Source organism: Leuresthes tenuis, unplaced genomic scaffold (assembly GCF_036924035.1).
Source record: "Leuresthes tenuis unplaced genomic scaffold, fLeuTen1.0.hap1 SCAF_17, whole genome shotgun sequence".
NCBI lineage: Eukaryota > Metazoa > Chordata > Actinopteri > Atheriniformes > Atherinopsidae > Leuresthes > Leuresthes tenuis.
The window spans coordinates 33,750,799-33,766,628 of NW_027325371.1; the positions used below are offsets into that span (position 1 = coordinate 33,750,799).

General features: G+C 41.8%; 2 protein-coding genes across 3 annotated transcripts in view; one reads left to right on the forward strand and one right to left on the reverse strand.

Moving 5' to 3' along the window:
• The first annotated feature begins 562 nt into the window (after positions 1 to 562).
• Positions 563 to 8,665, forward strand: cyb561 (cytochrome b561). The gene is made up of 6 exons (XM_072369407.1): positions 563 to 809; positions 3,067 to 3,274; positions 6,899 to 6,997; positions 7,107 to 7,210; positions 7,296 to 7,453; positions 8,183 to 8,665. The coding sequence occupies exons 2-6, from the start codon at positions 3,070 to 3,072 to the stop codon at positions 8,373 to 8,375; spliced, it is 759 nt and encodes a 252-aa protein (XP_072225508.1). The 5' UTR covers positions 563 to 809; positions 3,067 to 3,069; the 3' UTR covers positions 8,376 to 8,665.
• Positions 8,666 to 11,446: 2,781 nt separating this feature from the next.
• Positions 11,447 to 15,830, reverse strand: part of tanc2a (tetratricopeptide repeat, ankyrin repeat and coiled-coil containing 2a) — a 51,062-nt gene continuing 46,678 nt past the window's right edge. For both annotated transcript variants that reach the window (XM_072369733.1, XM_072369732.1), the window contains one exon: positions 11,447 to 15,634. In XM_072369733.1, coding sequence (XP_072225834.1) covers positions 13,744 to 15,634 — 1,891 coding nt within the window. In that variant the 3' untranslated portion in view covers positions 11,447 to 13,743. The remainder of the gene's footprint in view (positions 15,635 to 15,830) is intronic.

A 15,830-nucleotide genomic window follows, 5' to 3' on the forward strand; every position in this document is an offset into this window, starting at 1 on the left:
TAGCTGTTCTTCCTGGTTCTGATTCTGCAGTAGGTTTCTTCCTCTTTAAAAGGCAGCTTCTTTTTTTCTTTCCACGGGTCGTGCACGCTCAGAATGGAGGATTGAATCCCAGAGAGGTCTTGATGCAATCTGTTGGTTTCCTTAGTTGGCTCTGGATGGCTTGGACTAAATTGGAATTGAATTCATTTGGTTTCATTGGATTATGATGACAAGATGACAAAAATGAGGAATGGCTCAAGAATTTGCACAGTATGGTACACAAACCTGCACTGATGATGGTGACAATAACTCAGTGGTGGTTGAGTGATCTGGTTGATTTGCCAGCTTCCATCTAATGTGAAGCTACGATTCAAAGACAGATGCCACCAGCCTCCTCCCTCACCTCCTCGTCCCTCCTATACTCCATCCTACACTCCAGTATTGCCCAGCCAATAGACCCTTACACCGGCGACGTGTGCCATCTATACACACAGACTGCCCCATCCCACCCTCTTCTCTCTTGTGACGTCTCAGTGACGTAGCATCAGTTAGGTAGCCTGTTTGTGCAGCCTGCGCATGAGTTTTACAGCAAAGTAATCGGTTTCTAGGTTATGACACGCAGCCACAAAAAGAGCTATAAAACAGGCCGTCATAAAAGACCCACTGCTGGTCACTTTATATTGTCAAGAGGTCACGTGCTTTGATCTTGTTTAATCCAAAACACACACACGCACTTCTGCGCGGTCAGAGCTAGAGGGAGGGAGGAAGAAGGAGGATCTGTTAAGTCCAGACTCACCTCCTCAACACATCAGAGCAAAGCCTACAGCGGAGTAAGTATTTCTTTCCACGAGCTCTTCACTGCTTTCTTTATTTCCCCCACGGGCTGAAGGCTGTCTGCGTTTTGAATATAACATCAGATCTTTCAGGAGACTTAATAGCCCATAAGATGTCATTCTCCTAACAGGTGGCAGCGCACAGCTGCACAGCACAGCGAAGCTTACACTATGCTGTATTACACGTATTTATTTTAATGGTCATTTCCTTCACTATATTAATTTTTCTGCGCTTTAATCGCAGTAGAAAAAAAACTAGGGGGTGATGCTGACTTTGCTGAGGAGGTTATAACTGAGTTTTAGCTGCTATAATGAGGGGAGCAGCAGAAAAAAAGAAAAGAAAAGGTTTTATTCGTGCTCGCGCTTACATGTAACCCTCGCCAGTTGCGTGCTACACTTCCTGCTCTTTAAGCGCCGCGTCATGATTAAAAACATGATAAGGAATAGAATAGAATAGAATAGCCCACAAAAGGGGCTTTGTGCTGCGTGTTTTCATCTGAATTCTCCTCTGTTCATGATTTGAAATGACAGTACAGAGCTGCTTATCGGTGTTTAATTCAATAACATTTCTCTCTCAGCAAGTAAGAAACGTTGAAAGTGATAAGTAAGTCTCATTTACTACAAGTATATATATTTTAAAAATGTACTTGTAGTATCGTTTAAGGATATATTTTCATTTTGTGCATTTGTAGTGTGTGTGTGTGTGTGCGGGGGGGGGGGGGGGGTGAAGCATGGCGGTGACAGTTTCATGATTTGGGCTGCTCTACTGCCTCAGAGCTTTGTCATTACGTCATTACATCATCATTGAGGTGAACCCTAATTTATAAGCTCATCAATTGCAGGGGCGCTCCACCTGCAGCAAAGCTAATTTGTTTTTTATTAAATAACTTAGCGAGGCCAAATCAAAGTACACGCTCCTAGAAGCCCATATAAGTATGCATATATGTGGTGTTTTATATCGCGCTTTTCAGGTTTCAAAGCGCTTTTACTCCGGTATTTTTAAACCTAGACCTTATTTCTCATATGAAATACGTTCATCTACTCACCGAGAACAGTTTGGCGAAAGTTGGCGTCCTTCGGAAGATATTTAGATAACTCGAGATCGGTGTATATCCATATACGAACGGAGCAGGTGCAGCCTCTAAATAAGGCATTATCTGTCTTTATTTCACCAATACTTTAAGAAGAATGAATGAACAAACGTGTGCTATAGCTCTGTTAGCTCAGAGCTGCTGTTAGTTTGGCTACTTGCAGCTATAGGAGAGCTAACGGAGGGATTTCTACACAGGCACTCTACTGTATTTTTTTGGTGCCTTAGCAGCTTTGAATTCTAACTTACTGTCTTAAAATTCTGTCTTGGCCAAAAAATTTACTTTGTGTCTCATTTTCAGAATTTTGAGATCAAATTGTTCAAATTGTTTCTTAAAGTAAAGGCTTTTGATATAGTATTTCAGAATTAGGAGATACTAACTCAAAATTTTGACATAGATTGTCTTTGATTACACAGACACAAATGGGCTTCCATACCCAGCCACCACAGACACTAGATTAACCTTAGACATTCTAAGAATCTTGCAGTTCAGTGAGGAAGAATGGTTAAAATTCCTCATTCATGTTTTATGGCAATTGTAGACAAAGCGTTTTGACCAGTCATCAGAGGAAAAAATAAAACCACTGCACTCTTTTCTGGATAACATTGTCAGTCTGACATAAACATTCTGGGCTCCTGTTTTACAGCACATTTTGTTTGGTATGAGTAGTAACTATAACTGAAGATTATATTGGGGATTATGGTTGCTTTATCTGCCACGGTCATATCCTTTATTTCTCTTTATTATTTTAGGATGTTTTATAGGCTCAGTTCCAGGATTTCTGTCTTTGCGACCAGGTGTATCCAAGTATAGCAGTTGCATAGCTCTCCATAGCTTATACTGAGATGATAGAAACAGTTAAGTTCTTGGTTCTCCTAGACTTTCATTCAATTGAATGCCCTTTACTCAGATTCATTCCAGCTTGTTAGTTGTTCGTAGGTCCTCACCGACTTCATCGTAGACATACAGGTTTCCTTTCAAGATAGGCCCTGAAGGTGGGATGACAATGGAGGCATTACTGTAGCTGATACCGTGCTTCATTTAAAAACTGAAATGGTTCTAAGTCGGTTACAAAGAAGGAAAATTACGAGACATGACTCTTTGTCTGTCTTGGTCTACCTCAGCTGCCTAATCTAATTAATTTGTGTCTTTCTGTCTCTCAGGCCATGGAGGATTCAGTCCCACGTAGTAGTGTCTCTATGTTTGCGGGGTTGGTGGGGGCCTCTCAGGTGCTGGGTCTTCTGGCGGTGGTGCTGACTGGTGTTTGGATGGGACACTATCGAGGGGGCTTTGCCTGGGACGGCTCAGCCATGGAATTTAACCTGCACCCTCTATGCATGGTGCTGGGCTTGATCTTCTTGCAAGGCGATGGTGAGTCCATACTGATTCAGCAACCTTGTTAGGATAGACGTATAATCTATATATACGTCTATAACCCTAACTTCAATTCAGATAAGATATAAATCATCCTGGTTGCAGAAGATGCATATAAAATAGCTGAAACTGTGCTAGGAAACTTTAATTGTTACCCACCTCCACGAGGATAGCATGCCTAATAGATAAGTAAATAAATGAATACTATTTGTTAACAATCTTCAGATACATTTGCATGGGTATTTGGCTGCCGTTTTTTCAACTTTAGACCACTACAACATTCAGAGATTTCTTTGTGAACTTCTTGTAAACCTCCTAATACAAACTTTAACAAAGGGGATCTTGAATACCAATAGCAAATCTCAGCGCAATCCACGTGATAAAATTTCCAACTATTTCACACTAAACCACAAATATGGCACTCACTGAGGAGGTCAGGATAATGATCAATGCAAATTAATCAAGGCATGTCTCTCTGACCAGTATTATTTCAGTCTGGTCTTAAGTGGTTCATCAACCAACTAGCTGACATGACTAAAACAATAAAACGGACGATATAATATACATGCTGTATGCCTCCTTCTGTCTATTCAAGAACTGACACCACTGATATCTTTAATCCACTCCGTAGCCTTGGTTACAAGGAGTCATTTTGGACAATATTCTTTTAATCAAGTGAAACAGAGAGCAGGTCACCACAATATGGACAGTAGTGTGTTTGTGGTTATGAGTGTGGACATGTGTGTCTTACCCTCGAGCTACTGTGTTGCTGACCTGTTGCATTAAGCTAACAATGACCAGATGCCAATCAATCCCATCCCATAACCCGCCCCAGCAAATTTTCTTTGCATCTTTATGACACTTCCAGAGAAGCTTTGACAGAATGACCCAACAAAGAACTGAACTGGGGGGGGGGGGGGGGGGGCAAACAGCAGCATCAGTTTCTCTTGTAGAGCAGACTCCTTTAGTCCCTCACTTGTCCCAATCAGGGTTCACCATTTGCAATTCCACTTCACTCGGTTATTAGCATGATTTGCTTAATTCTGCAGCAAAAAGTGCCGTGAAATTAGATAGCATGGTCACTTTTATTAAAGCCCTCCCTGTCAAGAATAAAGTGCTCTGCTGAAATGGGTTTGGTTGAAGACAAAAGTTGATGGTGAAAGTATGTGCTTAGTATATTGTGTATGTATATTGTCCAGTTAGCGACCATGCTAATGATCTTGGTAAAATATAGTTAGCAAGCAGCTATCTCGTTAGCATGAGGAGGTTTCTGTTCCTCGTGGAGCTGTTGTGATTGGACTGGAGATTAAACAGATTTTCTGCACAAAAGATTTCACTAATTCATGGAAATTGAAATAATCATGTCATGCCCTGGTGAATGCAGTCCAAATCTTGCTGCAGCGGGCATTGCCTGCTTTCAAATATAGCTTCTCTTAACAGCGGTGGTACACTGTAGTGTCTGATACTTACCAGCTATGCAAAGGAGTTTTGGGAACCGAAAAGAAATATGTAGCATCCGATAATTACCAGCTGTGTAGGGGAGTTTCGGGCTAAAATAAAACATCTCGAGAATAACACACTCCCCAATTTGTGTGTCCAGAAGATGCTCAATATATAAGTACACACCATATCTGGGCTTTGCGCCTGTTGATGGGAACATGCAGCATATTCAAGGTCACCAAAAAACAGGAATATGTTACCCTATTTAATGAAAAACACACCCACAGTGAGGCAGAGATTACGTGGACATTCGGGCTAGAAAGATCTCTCCAGACTTGATGCATCATTCTGTAATTCTGATACGGACCTGGTTGACAATAAAAGGTTTCTGTGTTTGACCAAGTCTGTGTCAGCAGAGTTCTTCCCCTACCATCTGCACATAGGCTGTTTGAAGGCGACCATCCCCGATACACCACAACACAAAATTGTGAATTTGTAGCATAGCCCTGATGTAGTGTAAAAAATGTAGGATCAGATTAACAAATCTGATCCTACATTTTTTTTAACTTCCAACTTCTAGTGTTGCCATGTGTTATCGACTTTTTTTTTTCCTTTTCTATTTTCTGAAACACTTCAGACTGATAAATTACTTTTACTCAACTGAACTGTCGTCTAATGATAAAAAACTCCACAGCTGATGTGACACTTATATTCTTTAAAAATGTATGTGTTGAAATGATACTTTAGGGGCCAAACTGTGTCTGATGCCTGCTCACACTGTTGTAGATCCTGGGGAGGCGAGTTATCCTCCTCATTGGTTTTGTGTCTGCAGCCCAGGGTACTTTTGTTGATGGGAGTAACAACATTAACACAAATGGTTCAATGGTAGATTGCATTAAAGCAGTAGAGGAAAAGGTCAGCTACATATTAAATGTGGACTGAGAAGGGAGGTTAATGTGAGATGGAAACACCCTGGGGGGGTCCCTCACGCAGTCACAAACACACATCTGTCCTAATGTAGTTAGATTTGACAGCACGCCTTTTTTTCTGTGTTCTAATCAGCATCTTCTGCTTATTTTAAATTAATTTCAGCACCTCAGATGAGTAGACTCCAGTTTACATTAGTCACTCCAGTTTAAACACCTCCGAATCTGTAAGGTGTTTAAAGGGTAAATAATGAAGCTGCTGGTTTTGCTAAAATAAAGGATTGAAGCTGATTCAGATTCAGTCAACTTTACCCTAGAGAGGCCAGATTTTTTCCAGACTGAGAACAAATTTGTCAGCTGAACTGCTAACAAAAAAAAGCAAATAAAATAAAATATTGATTTTTACGATGGAGTATTAAGGCCACATTGAAAAAAAAAAATTGAATTACAAGATTAAAGTCGTTTTTCAATATGGCGAGAATTAATTACGAGATCATGGATAACTATTTGGAACAATGGTCTTAGTTTGCTTTTCTGTTTGGTTTGGTATTTCAAGCAACACTGGAGAAGTGTTGACTGTGAGCCTTAAAATGATGTGCATCTGACACGTTTGGAAGTAAATTATTTTGTTTTTCACATTCCCAGCCCTGAAACTGTCCTCACGCCCGGGGACTGAGATACTGCAGTTCATAACTTTGGTTTCTGGCCCTGCACTGCACCGTTTTACTTTACAGTTGCTCAATTAATGTTAATGGATGTGCACATGCAGGATTCATGGGCAGTTTTGGGTTTATGACAGTGGTGTTGCATACCACAATGGCAGCGGGAGCTGAAGAGCATAAACATTGCCAAATTCACTCGTGTTACTTTCACATAGTGACGATTCCCATTTGCTGTTGTATTGACATTTAGTTATCTTTTTTTAAGAAATTCTGAGTGAATACCTGATCGGTACGTTTACCTTTTAAATTCAGCATCCACTGGATATTTTCTGGTGTGGTGTGATATGATATTACGAGTGGCTGAAAGTTTTGGAACGTTATGCATTATATTGGAGAAATGTTAGCAAAAAAACCTTAAGTCAGTTACAGTTGCTCACGCAAGGGTACTTTTTTACAGTCAACATTTTTGTGTTTGTTCTACAAAGCAGAGAATATTAAAAGGTTAGAAACCCTTCTAACAAGTATGTCTGTTCAAAGTTGAAGTGGTAATCTCTCTATTATTTAACATCTGACAAAGTTCATTCCCTCTTCAGCCATCCTGGTCTACAGAGTATTTCGTAACGAGACAAAGAGAAACGTGAAGCTGCTTCACGGCATCATTCACCTGCTCACCCTCATCATCAGCATCATAGGTGAGAAAGAGAGAAAAATGATGATTAATAGTTTCATACTTTTCATACTTGAAGATGGCTTCTGAAAATTTCAAGGTGTATGTGTGTGTCTGACTGTGCGTGTGTATAGGTATCGTAGCTGTGTTTGACTTCCACAGAGCAACCAAGATTCCAGACATGTACTCTATGCACAGCTGGTGCGGCATGGCCACCTTAGTTCTTTTCTGTTTACAGGTACACACTTAGTGATACAAACCCAGCACATCTAGAATGTGATTTGGATCAAATCACTAATCTTGAATTCCTCCTTTTCTCTCAGTGGGTAATGGGTTTGCTGTTCTTCCTGTTTCCTGTTGCGTCACTGTGGTTACGAGCCATGTACCTCCCCATCCATGTGTTCTGCGGCCTGACTCTGCTTGTCATGGCTATAGGGACCAGCCTGCTTGGCATCACAGAAAAGCTCCTCTTCAGCATCATGTATGTCTGTCTGATTGTCTGTGTCCATTTATCTAATCAGCTCTTTTTCTTACACAAATTCGGCTGACAACGTAGTGGACAGCAAGCAAATCTACAGCTATTTGGTCTAAAAAAAGACAACTCCACAACTGTCGAGCAACAGTTAATGCTGAGTCACGCACTGTTTCACCAAGTAAAGGGAGCTGAGGTGTGTTTTGTGAGTCCTTTGCATGTTTCTGGTAGTATGTAAATACTAAAAGTAGACAAACTGGTGAGGATGAAAGCAGTTAAAATGTTTGTCAGTGTTTAAAGGTATGAAACATCGAAGGGGTTTTCTATCATCTAATCCCAGTGCATAACATCTCAAGTTTTTTCTTGGCTATAATCTCAAAAATTAAGCGTACATTTCTGCTTCAATTTGTACATTTGTACATATTTGTCCAGCTGTGGTGACTCTGTGTTGGTCTCTTAGCATTCCCAAACCGTAAAGGACTTCCTAGATGGTCTCATCTGTAAATGTTGCTTTAAATGCAGTAAAAGCTTCCTAACAAGTGTTAATCCACCAAAACATAATCCCATCTATCTTCAGGGGCCTCTCGATTTACAGTTTAAGCTCTGAGTTTGACTATCTGCTTTTGAAATAAAACACATTTTAGCACTGATGGCTTACATCATATAATCTACATTTAAGTTTATAGCACTCTTCCAAGCTCTAGCTCCTGAATTTTTTTCCTTTCTCTTCATTCCAAGGCCAACCTACTCCAAGTTTGCACCGGAAGGGGTCCTGGCCAACGTCTTAGGGATCCTGCTGGTGCTCTTCGGTGCACTGGTGTGTTACCTGATCACCAGGGAGGAGTACAGACGCCCACCAAACCCAGAGGAAGAATCTCTCTCCGTCCATTTCAAGACCTTGACAGAGGATGGATCCCCGACCACACCCTGACCTTGTTCTGATGCCTCTCTGCTCATCTGGATACAAACTGTCCTGCCAACAGACTGTTTCTGCCACAGTTTCTGTTGATATAACTAAGTGGTCATAAAAGACAGAGTTAGTGTAAGCTTTGGTTTGGAGAAGTGAAAAAAATGGATGGGGAATTGTAATCATCGTAATATTCTTGTTATTGTGCCAACTTGACTCATTGAGCCTCACTGTGCACTGACTGCTCTGTCTTTCTTCTCCCAAAATTATTAATTTGTTCTTAAGTGATAGAGTTGAATTTATAGAAAAAGAAAGCTTGGAGTCCGATAGTCCTGCTAATTCTGTATTTGGTGAAACTTACACTACAGATGAGTTTTGCCAGGGTGTGCTTTGCATTATAGATTTCAATTTAGAGTTCAGTCTCAATTTATCTGTGGATGACGCCATTTGATTAACACATTTTTAAAGAACAGGCTACATACAGTCTTACGGCCCATACACTGGATATGCTTCATACCGTCTCATTTGTGAAATAGAGCGACAGTAAGCCAAGCTCAAATGAAAATAGGGAAAACTCACAGAGACAGGCTGAAGCCTACAAAGACTGCACGAACCAAACTGTTGGATTTTCTTCTTTAACACAAAGAATTGAAAAACTTTACGTCTGAGTAAATCTGCCACATTGTACCTGGTATCTGGGCATTGAAAGCTCTGGTGCCAGATAGCTGTTTAATTTGTATTATTATTTCGTTAGACAGGGACTGATTTTGAGCTGAGCGACACCCCATGGTGATCCAATCAATAACTACCATTCCTGAAAAGCCTCATCTTACTCACGTGACATTAGTCATTTATAGCTATCATATCAAACACTACAAGATCCAGGTTTGTCTGATCAGTGGTTTCTCCCACATTAGGTCTGTTTTCGAGATGGGGGTTTGTATTACCCTTGCTTGAGCCTTGAGTTTGTATCTCGTCAGTTGCTCATGATATAAGACGGCAACATGGGAACAAAAGCAGGAAAAAGAAGTTGGCTCGATTACGAGGATTAGAGGAAAATCCCCTCTGCGACAGTTTAATGAATGAAACACACTGTAAGCAGCGCTATCCTTTGAAGCTTTCTTTCAGCTATAAAGATAAAACACACACAATTTGTATGTTTTATCCTAAGAAAACACCATAGAACCCCCAATCAATGTAAAGTTTGAGCCTTTGCAGTCATGGAAGTAACCTGTGGAATTTGTGTTCAGATGTGTGTAGTTTGATGCTCTAAATATGTTAAACTCATATCTTTGAATGTGTTTAATGATAGTGCCTTTTGTTTTTTGGTTTAAGTTCAGGTGTCGGCTCCGGTGCCCGGTACAGAGCGTTTCTAAATTTACATTGCTGGATGTTATTCATCATGATGTACCTCACGTCATTTTTCAAAAGGAAGTCCTAGTCTCCTTATGACCTGAAATAAAGTGTGTGTGAAACGGCTTCACTTTTCATTTGGATTATTCCTCTACATTCATACCGTGTGGAAGCATTTATAACAAGCGGAATTTTTCAAATATTCAACTTTTCCACTTCTTTTCTTCTTTAACAGTTACTTTTTAAGGTTAAGCTCCCCCTCCTGTCAAAAAGGTGTTCTTCCTTTTTCCTCTTTTTCATTCATCTTTACTGAGTAGAATTCTGCATTAGTCAGATCCAACTAGATTGTTTTCTAATTCCTTGGTCATAATGTGAATTTTCTCTTTGCTCGCAGAGAATCAGATCTTCAGAGACACGGAGCTATGATTTGTGACATACTCAGATGTGATGCAGATGAACCTGAAGCATAAGCAGAAACACTGAGAATGGACTTTGATTAAGGAGTATTTGCCATTTTAAACCAAGTCCGACATTATTCTTTTTGTATGCTTTAATACACTTTTTTGTTTGAGAGTGGCCCATTCTTTTGAATCAGGTGTGTTAATGATCCAAATGATCAAATACATCTGCCACACTTGGATTTGGCAATGTCTTTGCTTGATCTTGATCTTAACCTGAAATGATTTTCAGACCATAATTTGCGTTGTGTCGAGGTAAGTGTTGGTATGCAGTAAATGGGGTTAGTGGGGAACTGTTCTTCAAAGATCCTTCCCCAAGTGGAGGAGTTCAAGTATCTCGGGGTCTTGTTCACCAGTGAGGGACGAATGGAGCGGGAGATTAACAGGCGGAAGAGGGAGCTGAGCCAAAACCGAATCTACCGGTAAATCGTAACTGGAAAATAGTAAATAACTGAATAACTTTTAACTACATGATGAAACAATGCTCTGTTTCTACTGGATATGAAACTAAATAACCAAAAATCAATACCACTATTCTGCTTACAAAATGTTACACTGCTCCCAAGTGGGAAGATTAAAGCCTAGTTTAGCCTGTTCTCCTATCGACGCGTTGCGTTAACGCAGACCGCAAGGGCTGTGATTGGTCAGTTGCTTTTTCCGGTATTAATGGCTATATACGGCGAAGAAGCTCGTCAAATCGGCCCGTTGACATTCGAAAGTATTGAAAGTGCATTTGTTCATCCAGGTCCCTCAGTGGGTGAACCAGTGTTGTAAATTCACCCGTTCAGCCTCGACGGGTTAGGTGGTCGTACAGACCACCCCTGCAAACGTCTTCTCTGTCGCCTGCGCTTCAACATTTGCAATTTAAGCATTTGTTCTTCAATATTGATGAGCTCAAACTGCAAATACAGCTACTCCACCTCGGTTGCCATCGGTTACTGTTGTTAACTGTGAGCGGAAGTAAAAGCAAGGATTCGGCTTGTAACCTGAAGCCACACAAACACACAGCCCTGGTGGCATGGTGGTGAATTGCAGAGCAACGCGTTCCCTCGATGCAGAACTTCGAATGCTCAATGACGGCGTCACGTCCTGCGCCGTCACGTCCTGCGCCGTCACGTCCTGCGCCGTCAACGTGACGCAGAAGCAGAAATTAGGCTTTACACAACATCGTATACAATGTAGGTTTAACATCTATTGCCATTTAGTGAATCCACCTCGAAAAGTTGTGTGAAAGAGTGTATCCATGTGGACTGTCCCTAAAGTCACACCCAGAAGGAGAAAGACTTTTACATGTCGGTCATTCAGCTTTATTTCTCTTTTTAAAGGTAACTCCGCAGTCAGTTTTTTCACATGAGCTGATTCCAAACACATTCACGTTTTAAATGTTCAATAATGATGTTCCTCTTACTGTGGTAACCGTCCTGGATCTTAAATATTAAAATCATTTTACAGTGAAGAAGCCTACAGTAGCCCCAGTGTCAGGGAACACATGGACCCTCAGCAGGATGGGCTCAAATGTACAGCACAACGCATCGTTTCACTGACATGCTGTCATCCGGCTCATGAAACATATAAAGACACACTGATGCACTACGACAACCTGTTTCCACACACTCTCTTTTCAATGATCATTTTCTCACTTTAAACAAGTCTTTAACATTCAACCAACTTGCTACTGATGTATGTTAGCACTCTAACTGGACAAATGACTTTCCATTTCCTGCAGCTGCACTGGGTTTTATTACCTCTTTTCATAGCTGGGAACTCCTGAGCAGTAAGAGATAAGGGCAGTGGGCAGAGAGGTCAGAGGTTCCATCAGCACCAGAAACTCTTCAACCAAGATGCTCATACGTTGGAAAACATTAAAAAAATGAAATAACATCAAGCACTTGTGAGCATTTTCAGTCCCATTTTGCAGTTTGTTTGAATTTTTTTTAGAATAGAACCACTGACAGATTTACCACCATCTGTCTTGTCTTTTTTGTACAGTTTCAAAGTGACGTAGTCAGGCAGAGTCTCATTTCCATTCATAAGACATTACCTGTGCTGTCTGACACATTCAGAACCCTTCAGTAGGAGCCTCTCAATATGAAGCCCCTCAGGGACTTGTTTTGCTACAGTGAGTGCATAGGATACAATTTATTTGCTCTTTATTTTAATTTAATTGACATATCTTTGTTGATTTGTGCTATTAAAAATAACAGTAAATACACAGAGTCAGCACATCAGAGCAGCGTTTCAACCTGACGCCTCCGTGTGAAAACAAGGAGGACTGGCTCATCTTAAAAAGACTGAGTCCACCTGAAAACATCATTTCTAGACTTTTGGAGGGTCTTTAAAATATTGACAGTATTCTGCTTTTGCCATGCATCTTTATGAGACACGGAGCATGTTTATCTTTCAAGAGAAGCCAAGCCTCCTCGCTGGCATATGCTGGTATTAGCATCAAAGACCGTTGTGCTGTGCATACTCTATGTATATTTATTGATGTCTGTTTTTGTGTGCACAAAATAAAGTGTGCAAACAAAATAATCAGGCGAGCAAACAAGGTGTGTCACATGCACTCAAGGTCTAGGGCTGCTCTTGTATTCTGTCAGTAATCCAAAGCTGCCAATGTGTGGACAGCATGTGAATGTTAGATGGAATCTGTTTGGTTTGCATAAATAAGAACCATTAAGACTTCAGGATTTTAAAAAAAGCCTTCATAAGAGACAGAAGAATATATCAACAAAGAAATCAAAATTAAGTAGAAGAATTCTACTGAAAGCAGAGTCAAAACAAACAAACTTCAATGGCAATTTTACAGAATGATGCAAACAGATGTATGTTAACTGATACAGAGGTCACCCCAGACCAAGCTTTAAAACTTCCATTAGCAGTTTCTGTTATCTGAATAAAACTTCCCAAAATGAACAAGGGGCAAAACCAAAAGGGAATATACATTATGGAGAGAAAATACCATTTGTACAGTTAAATACAGACATAACTTAAGGAAGATAAATATCTAATTTTGTTTTATGCACAGAAAGTCAGTGCTTTCTAAACATTGCCCTAGTTTCTAATACTATGGCTTGGCATCTAAGTCACTGACCAGCATCTGACTGGCACAACTTGTAGAGTCTGGATCCATCCATTCATTTTAAGTCATTTCAGCATTAACACATGATACAAGAATCTCCATTAAAGGCTTTAAAGGATAGCATGTTACATGTCTTTAAACTTCCTCAGCCTATTAAATGAGTTTAGTTTGTGCTTATCTCTGAAAGCAGCAAGTACTTCAGTGCAGCAACTGACCATGTATTCTCTCAAGTTCTTATTTTTCCTCCAATAACTACTTTCATCTCTCCATGAGTACGACTGAATACATACAATGTCATACAATTAAGTGCTGCCACCTTCATTAAGTAACATAATGTGTGCAGTCACACCCATTTGAACTATTTATGTGACTCGCCTTTCTGAATAATATAGGAACTAGTTTGTTTCAAGCAGAGCGTTAATTCCATAGTCCCAATACATTTCCGAAAATACCGGTACATAACTTCCTTTTAACTACTTTTATTTCTCTTCTTTATTTGTCCCTACACGTTTGACTCTACAAAGGGTCTTTTTGGTTTGACAGGGGAGGTGGGTCTTGACCTCCTGTCAGTCGGTCTGTCAGAGCTGCTATGGAGAACTGGCAGCGCTCGGGCCCCCTTCACGTCCATGTAGGACGGATTCTGGCAGGCAAACGGCACCGAGCCGTCACCGTGCCGACCGCTGCCTGAAACCACTTCATAGAAGTCTGGTTGGTTGTCGTGGAGGAGATGACCATTGTGGGCATTGTTATTGCTGCGGTTGTAGTAGGCGATGGATGAAGGCTGATTAGGAGCGAAGCCTCCGTGGTTGGCAGGGTTTTTGCTGGGTGAGGAGACTACAGTGTCGACTGAAGACACGGCCCAGGAGCGGGAGGGGCTGAGGCAGGATGGTGAACTTGAAGGAACTTGTTGCTGATACTGCTGGTGCACCCTCACAGTCTTATCAATTACACCCATAAAAGGAGTGTTCCTCGATGAGCGTCCTGCCTCTCCAGGATAGGTCCCGCCCCCTGCCATGCATATCTCTGACTGGGGAGAGGAAATGAGAAAAAGATCGTCATGATAGCCAGCAACACCACCCACAGAATCTGAAGGTAGATCCATGTGCTGGGCAGAGGCAGAAGTCCTGAAGCCTGAGCCATGATTAGGTGAATGTCCAGTTGTGAGGCTGCCACTGCTGGAGGAGAAACGGACACTGACACTCTGGGAGTGAATCAGAGGCCTAGGTGGCGGAGCGGAGGAGGAAGTTGGGTGGGCACTGAGGGGGCGACGAAGCCCACCCTGGTTGTGGTATTGATAATCGTGCAATGACTGAAGCCTTTCAGGAGGCGCCATTTCTGCCTCTGTAACTTCCATTGGGTAGTAAGCTGCTTTGGACTGGTTGCGACTTAACTGTCGGGCCTGCACAAAACGATTTAACCCCGCCCTCTCTGCCCCTGAACCTCTCCCAAAGGCCGATGTAGCTCTCGTCTGGCAAACCAGGTCAACATCATCATCATCTAATGCATATGACGATAGGGAACTAAGAGCAGACTGGACCTGCGGACTAGGCCTTACATCTAAGGTGCCTGGGCAAAAGCCTTCCCCAAGCTCTGCTAGTTCTTGGGGCAGATGAGCAAACTGGGAGTAGGCAGAACTTCCCAAAGCCATGCTGGATTGGACAGAGGAAATGGGCTGACTGGTTCTGACAGACGCCACTTTTGCTTGTTGAAGCCACTGGCCTTGGCCAGGATTCTGCTTCTGGAGGGACCTCTGATTGGGGAGAAAGTGGTTCTGCTGTGTTCCTTGATCCTGATCAAAGTGTTGCAGGGTTGAGATAGTTTGTGGGTGGAGGTACATTCCACCACTTCCTGACAGTGCAGGCATACTTTCAAACACTGGGCCGGATCGCTGCTGATGTTGTATAGGGGAGGAAGGAGGGCTAAAATGAGGATAGGAGGGGGAAGTAGCTGAAGGAGCAGAATGACCAGGGGAAGAGAGGCCCGCTGAGTGGGTGGGACTGGAAAGGTGATGCTGCATATGAGTGGGAGAGAGGGACGAGGGTGATGGCCCTCCTGAACGGCAATGTGTGTCGAGACACTGAACTGCATTCAAATGTTGGAGGGACGAGGACTCCCTGTAACTCCCCTCTTCATCCTTCTCCACTTCCTCCTCTTCCTCTGTAAGCCTCTCCCTGTCTTGCATCTGCAGACAACCTAAATCCCTGCACCTGGTTTCACTGATAGACACGGAAACATTCTGTTGATAAACAGGATGAGATGAAGGGGGAGAGTCTTGTTGTTGAACTGCCTGCCGACACTCTTCTCTGACCCTGGACAGCAGACGCTGTATCTCTCGGTTTGATGGGCACAGGCGGCTGGCCTCAATCAGGTCGTCCAGTGCTGCATGGAACTCTCTGAATGGGAAGACATTAACAAAGACAAAATTTCCAGAGGTTCCAACAAACAAAATGTCTGTTAGCAGTGAAAAAAAGTAATAAAGGCTATTTCATCTGCTGTTTGGACAAAAGTAACTACAAACCAGTTTTAATAGTCCTCCATCTATCTCCCCCACCATTTTGCATTAGTTAACATATTATAGGTCTTGGATGG

Bases quoted from the DNA above. Each gene is read 5' to 3' on its own strand.
- cyb561 (XM_072369407.1), top strand. From the start codon at position 3,070: ATGGAGGATTCAGTCCCACGTAGTAGTGTCTCTATGTTTGCGGGGTTG. The intron at 6,998-7,106 runs GTGAGAAAGAGA...GCGTGTGTATAG, and splicing joins CCTCATCATCAGCATCATAG to GTATCGTAGCTGTGTTTGAC. The intron at 7,211-7,295 runs GTACACACTTAG...CTTTTCTCTCAG, and splicing joins TAGTTCTTTTCTGTTTACAG to TGGGTAATGGGTTTGCTGTT.